This window comes from Sinocyclocheilus anshuiensis, unplaced genomic scaffold (assembly GCF_001515605.1).
Source record: "Sinocyclocheilus anshuiensis isolate Anshui unplaced genomic scaffold, SAMN03320099.WGS_v1.1 scaffold283, whole genome shotgun sequence".
Classification (NCBI taxonomy): Eukaryota; Metazoa; Chordata; class Actinopteri; order Cypriniformes; family Cyprinidae; genus Sinocyclocheilus; species Sinocyclocheilus anshuiensis.
Genome location: NW_015549605.1, coordinates 1,779,723 through 1,788,217, shown reverse-complemented (window position 1 = coordinate 1,788,217; position 8,495 = coordinate 1,779,723). Strand labels below are relative to the sequence as shown.

Sequence of the window (8,495 nt, the reverse complement as noted above, 5' to 3'; positions counted from 1 at the left end):
GAACGGGGGGCTGGGGAGAGGGAGGAGAGGCGAAGGGGGTAGGGAATGGAACGGGCTGCAGCACCGGAGGACTGATGGGCAGCTAGCAGCCTGTCAGCGTGCCAGGACTGAAATGGGCACTGTGCCCAGGCTGGCGGCGGCCTTTGGGCTGCCTGGGGAGAGAAATTAACCCCCCCCCAATACTCTACTCTGTTAAGAGTGAGAGACGTAGAGCGAAAGAAAAGAGATGAAGAAAGCAGGATTATATACGAAACTGACCTGTATACTCAGACTCTAGACAGATTCATCCAGGGTCAGATGAGCAAAGTGCATCCATTGACTTGTTTGACCCCAAAAAACAGGACCAAGCCTTTCAGTTGGCGAGCTTTTTACCATTTAATCAATGCTCAATGCAATCAATGCAAGTCTGACAGTGCTCTAATTGTGACTGTTGGATCCTGGGTTTAAATGCATTGCTCAAAAGCACAGTAATGAGTGAGCAGGATTGTGGTTGCAGTCACTTGTAACCAAGTCATGGGTCACATCTCTCTCACAAGCAATCTTATGATTAGATATAGGATATAACATGGTTTTTAGTAATGCTTAATATTGTAAAACCTAGTGTAATCTTGCTGTTTTGATCAAAGACGGAAGTAGATGCAGATCATCAGTGAGTATGTTCGCATGCACAATTTTATCGACTGTGCTTAATGAAACATGCTAAATCATGCTAGTGTGAATTTATCAGGAAAAGGTCATAAACGGTTTACGCGAAACCAAATTGGACTTTTGCTTTGAATGCAAAGACTACATTTGGTCACTGTATTCAATGTGCATCTAGTCTGACTGTGTAGCATTTTATATAATGGAAAGAAGAACCCAGTCATCACCAAATGTATCTAACGTAAACATGGTTTTCTTGTGATGTTGTTTTATTACTTTGCATACACAATTGCAAGATTATGTCTAGAATTTTGAAATATAAACTCAGAATTGCGAGAAAAAAGTCAGAATTGTGAAATAAAGTTGCAATTACCTTTTTTTATTCTTTTAATTCGTGGCGGGCTTCCATACATTGTTGCTCTATAATACCTTTGATACAAAAACTGAGAAAAATCTTGTTTTTTTTAGTTTCATGATTTGCATCTAAACCCTGATTTTTGATAGCAATTAAAAGACCATTTCGAAATGTCATTGTTCATGTAAATGCGTTTGATGCTTATTTCAGTTTGCGTTTGCTGAAAGAACAAAAATATGACCCAAACTCCTCCAGTGCCATCACACCATCACCCCTCAAATCTATAACATGTGCTGTGTCCCCCACTACCCTGGGGGGACTGACCCCAGACTCGTCCTGTCCCGGTGAGGAGCGGCCGTCAGGGCACCCTTTCCCACCCTCACCATCACATCAGGAACCTGGCAGACACATGGTCTCTCTAGCAGCTACAGGCCCCTGACTGCTGCGTCCATCTATTTATTAGGGAATAAAGTAGCTCTAACAGCCCCTGCGCTTTTATAGCAGGATCCCCGCTGGTTCTCCACACTACACCAAGTCCTATCAGACTTCTTACTGGGAACAAATTGACGGAGAGGAAGGAGAGAGTGAGAGGGGCCACGTGCGTCATAGAAGAGAGAGAGTGACTGATGTTTGGCCTGTGTCTGGTTTCCTGAGCAGTCAGTGCAGAAAGCCATATGGGCTCGGAGGAGAGAGAGAGACATTCGTTCACTTTCACAATGAGAGCAGCGTGCATGAGTCATCTTCTTCCAGCTTTAGAGAGGGAACAATCCCAGCTTTACCCGGAAAAGGCGGCACAGAAGCTGTATCTGAAGCAGCTTAACTGCCCCGAAAACATGCATTTACAGAGGCAGATCATATTTAGAAAAGATAATGTTATGAAGTTAATGTTTTTAATATAAAATTATGGATATAGAAACTTTAATAAACATATTATGAAAAAAAAATAAAATAAAATATGAATAAAAATTAAATAATGTAGTTTTATCTACAACTTATTTTAATAGTAGCCTATAAAAATTTGTGAATTAAAAATATAATTTATCTAAAAAAAGTCAGTACGTATATAAATAAATAAATATATGTTTATTTTACACCAGTACAAAACAGCCATAATAGAGTCCTAAGCAGAGTTACAGGAAGAGAAAGAGACAGAACAGTGAGAGAGAACGGCTGGAATAAAGTGAATGAATAACAGGAGAGGGAGCGCGACAGGAGGAGGAACAGGGGTGTGAAACATCTGAGAAGCAGGTGTAGGATAAGGAAATAAATGCAAAATGGCAGAAGAGAAGCAAAACAAGCTATGGGAGAGACTATACGCTGAGTAAAGGAAGTGGAAGGCGAGAGGTGAAGGGCAGAAAGGAGACAGAAAGATTGTGGAACGGACTAAAGGAGAAAGAAGAGGAAAAATGATGGAATTTCAATAGCGCACAGTGGGAATGCCAGGAAAATGTCTCGGAGTGAAAGCAAGCAACATGGGGTGGGAGTGACGGAGCTGACAGTAAAAGAGAGCATGAGTGGTGAGAGGCATTGTATGTGTGTGTGTGTGAGTGTGTGTTTGTGTGTGTGTGTGTGTGCAGCCCACGATGAACAGGGGCATGAAACATCTGAGAAGCAGGTGTAGGAAAAGGAAATAAATGCAAAATGGCAGAAGTGAAGCAAAACAAGCTGTGGGAGAGACGATACACAGAGTAAAGGAAGTGGAAGGCGAGAGGTGAAGGGCAGAAAGGAGACAGAAAGATTGTGGAACGGGCTAAAGGAGAAAAAAGAGGGAAAATGATGGAATTTCAAGAGCGTGCAGTGGGAACGTCAGGAAAATGTCTTGGAGTGAAAACGAGCTACATGGGGTGGGAGTGATGGAGTTGACAGTAAAAGAGAGCATGAGCGGTGAGAGGCATTGTATGTGTGTGAGTGTGTGTGTGTGTGTGTGCAGCCCACATGTCTTTGATTTGGGAGTCTGCCTGCTATCTGGGTTAGTCACAGACAGCGTTATGGAGAGACGCTGCAGTTTTAATGATATACAGCAGGCTGCTCGCTCAGACACTTCAGCACACAGATCTGTCAGGCTTGCCTCACCATTGATCTCCCAGCGGCTGCCGCAAAGCACCCTGGGAAACACAGCTGGACCGGTTTACCCCACCCCCAGCACGTGTAGAGCTCCCTCCCGTCATTTCCACCGTACCCCGAACCACATGGCATTGTGTGTGAGGAAAGAGGGGGGCATTTACAGTACGTGTGACTCAACGGGGAAGCAGCGAGTTTTACAGACTTGTGAACACTTTGTTTATTATAAGTGCTGTGAATTCACAGCCAGAAAGCTGCTTTCGCTCTTTATCCCGTGCCTTTGTTTTTCTCTGCGTGCACAGAGACCGAGGTATTGGGCAGATTGTTTTGATTAGTGGCTGTTTTTATGCTAGTCGGGATCTTTGGTATGGGTGGCATCTTTTCTCTTTCAGTCTCTCTGTCTCTCTCTCGCTGGCGCCGGAGCTCTTTGTGCGCAGTTGTGTAACTGGAGGATCATCACAGAGTTCAAGAGCTCTCCTGAGCTTTAGCCAGGTTGTCTTCATCTTTGCTCGTTCGCACATTTGCACACACACCGTCTGCTTGGCTCCAGTGTTTTCCTTGTCTTCTCTCACCTCTGTTTCTTTCCTGTTCTGTGTCAGACACTGAGCTGTTTACATAATCGCTCCAAATCAGAACCAAACCTTAAAGGGATGGTTCACCCAAAAATGAAAATTCTGTCAGCAGTTACTCAAGCTTGTCATTTTTTCTTCTGTGGGACTCAATAGGAGATGTTAAGTGGAATGTTCACCCTGCTATTTCAATGAAAGTGAATGGTGACTAGGCTAGGGAAAAAAAAATGACCCTCAAAGCTTATTTGGTCAATAATGCAGTCAATTTTGTCAAAAATGTGGTCTTCTTAAAAGACCACTCTTAAAAATTAAGTTTCTTTTATTGACATCAATGGTTCCATTTAGAACTTTTAACATTCATGAAAACGGAAGGTTTCCACGGAAGGTTCTTTATAGAGGAAAAAAGTTCTACAATACAGACAATAGCAGACAAAGTCATACGATAGATTTGTGAGAGGAACAAAACCAAAATGAGCGCTCAAAGCTTATTTGTGCAGTTTGAATATGCACAATAATGTGGTCAAATTTGGTCAAAAAATTCATCTTCTCATACACTCCTAAAAATAAATATTCTTTATTGACATCTGTGAGGAACAAAAAAAGGTTCTTTACAATACAGACAATAGCAGACAAAGTCATACGATAGCTTTGTGTGAGAAACAAAACCAGAATAAGCTCTCAATGCTTATTTGTGCTTTTTTGGTCAATAATGTGGTCAAATTCGTTCAAATATTTGGTCTTCTCCTCATACACCTCATAAAACTTTCTTTATTGGCATCTATGGTTCAAAGAAGAACTTTTAACATCCATGGAACCATTGCATTTTACAAAAGGTTCTTTATAGTGGAAAATTGTCTTGATTATTAAAATGCACTTCACATTAAAAAAAAATTATTTTAAGAACTGGAAGGTTCTTTAGGATGGTTCTTGTGTGGCATTAATGCTGCAAAAAAAAACATTTTGCAACCTTTATTTTTAAGAATGCATAACATGACTTTCAAAAACTTGGAAAATAGCACGCAAATTATCTTTAATTATGTTTTATGATAATTTTGTCATCATTGGAGCTTGAAGGTCCACTTTCATTATATTGAAAAGAGCAGCACTAACATTCTGTTAAACATCTTGTTTTGTGTTCCATGCAAGCAAGAAAATAATACAGGTTTGGATGACATGAGTGTGAGTAAATGATGACAGAATTTTCTTTCTGTAACCGATATGCCAGCACTGGCAACCGCTCTGCTAATATAAGTCGGTACAAATCTGCAAAGCGTGTATGAAGAAGACAGCATCCAGATTCTGAAACGCACTGGATGCTCGGATTCTATTCATGCATGCCAGTGATGTCATCATTTACCAACCATAGCTGGCAGCGGCACAGATGGCATAAAATAGACCAACTGAGAGAGAACGTGTCCGTTTAAGGTCACATTGAAATGTGTGTTATTAGCACCAATTTCAGGCAGATTGAGTAATGTATAAGCAATGCATGTGTGATATATGCAAGCACACTTATCTATAAGACTCAGCTGCTTTTACAGGTTTTATTGCTCACAGTTAGAGGTGACCTGCTAGAGAGGATCGAAGTGGCTCTTAATTCAAAAGGCCTGGACTCTTTAAAAATCAAATAAAATTACAGGCAGTGGTGTTTATACACGAGCTCTGGCAGCGCAAATAAAAAAATCAATCTTTTTCTAGTATGCATATTTTTCTTAGCACCAACAAAGAGCTTAATGCATACTGATAATCATGAGGCATCAGTCGTGTATTACACTAGCATTGCGCTGGGTTGCGCTGCGATTGCATAGACCTCGTGAGAAAATGTTATTGCTAGTTTTGCTGTCTGTTCATTTCTTGCTAAAATGCGCCACCATGTGATTAGATGCAGTACTAGAATCAGGACTTTGAATTGTGAATGGAAAGTGTGCAATAGATATGGACTCTTACAGAAACTTTATGCATTTAAAAATAGGTTAGAGAATTTTGAAAATTATTACATGATTTTACTATTTTTATTAAATAATAATAATAATAGTTGTTTTTGTTTTGTTATCATTATAGCTACATTTACACGTTAAATAGATTATTTTATTCAAAATTACTTGTGTTTATTTTATTTTGTCAAATTTCAATTAAATTTTATTTTGTGTTTTCTGATTAACAATTAACGTGATAGCTTACAGAATACATACATTCAACACAGTTTTCACTAGTTAAATATATTATTTTTTGGCCTTTGGTTTCATAGACTGTTAAAATTAAATGTTTTTATTGGCATCTGTGGTTCCATGAAGAACGCTTAACATCAATGGAATCTTTTCATTTCACAAAAGTTTCTTTAAGAATTAAAAGTTTTTGTTTAATAACTGTTCACAAAAAAAAGGTTCTTTGGGGAACCAAAAAATGGCTTTTCTATGGCATTGCTGTGAAAACCCCCTTTGGGAACCTTAAATTTTTTTTTATTTATTTATTTTTTTTTTTTAAGTGTAGGAAATTATTTTTAAACAGTACAATTATAAATTTTGGTATATGTTATAAAGATAGTTTTATTTTATTTATTTTAAAGTGTATTGTAATTACTTAATCAGTGCACCAGGGGGAGCAAACACCATTTACTACTAATACATGTGAACTCAAATGAACCACTAACCACGTCGTGCTTAAAAATAAGAAATTCATGAATTTATGTGCATTATCTGATTACCCTGAAGCCAATCTGTTAGACATTCTTTGATTTTTTTAAAATACAATTTTCCTCTAATCATCGTCCAATAAATCCTAGTGTTTGAAATTATTATATACGTTGATTTTGACATTGCATTTACAAAAACGGAAGAAACCGCATTAGTACAGTAGCGATGCAGTAATTATAAGCACCGCACAGTGTAAAGTAAAATAAACAGAATTTATTGCGCACTGTGCGTCAGGGTCCCAGGGTGAGGGAGGGACGTGGAGACGAGCTCAGGTCTGCGTAAAGGTGATGGCTGGGCGTGTGGATTAGAGGAGATGAAAGGGTCCGGAGAGGCGCTTTATCATGCACAGACTGCTCGGAAATTGAGTGGCGTCTCTCACACCAATTCTGACATGTCTGCACTCAAAAGAGAGGTGTGGGGGTGATGCTGGAACGGCACAGGGCTCTCTACAATTCCCAAACCTCTCCAAGAGTCTGGAGCTGTAAAACACTCATTGTATTTGCATTCCTTACACCGCACTTCTGAAGGATAGGGTGCAATGTGTCTGTTTATGTCTGCAATGTTGGTTATCAGCTGTAAATTCGTCTAAAACGGGTGTGCTGATAAAACTTTCCCCACATTATATCCTGGTTTAGTCTTGGTTGCTGACGTGTGAGTGGATATCTCATGCTCAAGTGCGTTTAATGCAACTGCGTCTTTTATGTGCATAGTGATTTAGAGGGTAGCAGGAGTTGAACTGTCAAAGATCACATGCGTGGCTTTTATTCCTCATGTCAAACTGGGATTTTTTTGTTTCCCCCTTCTTCGGATTTATTGCGGTAAACTATAGAGCTAAAAAGAATGGAGATTATACGCATGTGAACTTTGATGCAAGAATGATATTTTCCAAGCCGTTAACTCCTTTATTCCATCTCCCTCTGTGAACTTTTGACTTTTTGATTTTCATAGAAATGCTTCGCGAGAATCTCGATCTCCTTTTAATACGTGCGTTGTGTCGTAATTTACCATAAGTGCAAAAAGCGCTCTTGCGCGCCGGAGAATCAAAGCTCTGCCGCGAATCGGATTCTCATCTGCTGCCCTCTTGTGTTGTTTGGCCTCCCCAAATTCCTCACCAGTTCCTCGGCTCCCCTCGCGCTCCTCCTCCTCTTTCTTCATTGTATCCGCGTCAAAACGAAGGGGGTGCGCTGAAGTGCGAGCAGAAGGAGGGAGGGTTAAGTTGTGCCATCGGAGCGCAGAGGTGTTAGTTCACATCGAGAGAACCGGCAGAGACAGAGGGGGGAGAGAGTTTGGACTATCACCACACAGTTGCACTTATGTCTTTTCATCGTTCGTTTTAACTTCCATCCATGTGGCGCTTATGTCCATTACGCACCGACATCCACTTTCGTTGCGTTTTATGAAGCGGAGTTTGAAAAGAACATTCTCAACAGATGTCAGACTCCGTTAGTGCCTCAGGTCATCTAGGTGTTTTTTACGCACAACTGGTGTTTAAAACTGAGCTGGGGCGAAATTTGAGGGGATTCAGAGGCACTGGACTTACTTTTTTATTCAAGTTACTAAAGGAAGCAGCTCCTCCAAGTGGATTACTATAATTTCCTAAATGTTTCCCCAGAGGAGGCTCCTCACGGTTCCATTTCTTGGACGAGGAAGGATGGATGTGAGAATGAACCAAGGACACCTACTTTTGGCTGTGACTCTCATAGTCTGCAACTCACAGCTGCTGGTGGTCGCCAACTCATGGTGGTAAGATCAGTTTGTATTTGCAAACTAATCTAGGTTACATATCTATATTTCTAAAGAATATCTTATTGAGTTATGTGTCTTTGTGAAGGATGAAACAATGCATAAGAAAACTGTTAGCTGAGAACAAATGTGAAGGCTTTGTCACAATATTTACCTTGGGCAACAAATGGTCAAACTGTTTGTAAATAAGGGCATTCAAGGCAACATGTCCTGAGGACAACAGGTTTTTCCAACAGTTTTCAATTTGATAATAAGTTACAGACACCATTAAAGCTGTGCAATCCATAACTTAATATCACAAAAAATGAATTTGCTTGAAATTAAACTGGCACATTATTATTGCAGTGAATCACAGGTTTTGTGTAGGTTGAGTGTGAAGTACTCACGTAAAAACAGTACAATATTTACTACTACAATATCTTATTGCATTCT

The 8,495-nt window shown here is 40.0% G+C and overlaps 1 protein-coding gene across 3 annotated transcripts in view; it reads left to right on the top strand.

Annotated features, from left to right (window-relative positions):
* Positions 1-8,495, top strand: part of wnt5b (wingless-type MMTV integration site family, member 5b) — a 61,252-nt gene that overhangs the window by 41,186 nt on the left and 11,571 nt on the right. For 2 of the 3 annotated variants that reach the window (XM_016447518.1, XM_016447517.1), the window contains exon 2: positions 7,933-8,063. In XM_016447518.1, coding sequence (XP_016303004.1) covers positions 7,972-8,063 — 92 coding nt within the window. In that variant the 5' untranslated portion in view covers positions 7,933-7,971. Of the gene's footprint in view, positions 1-7,892; positions 8,064-8,495 lie in introns of those variants that run through there. The other variant, XM_016447516.1, reaches the window with a different exon arrangement.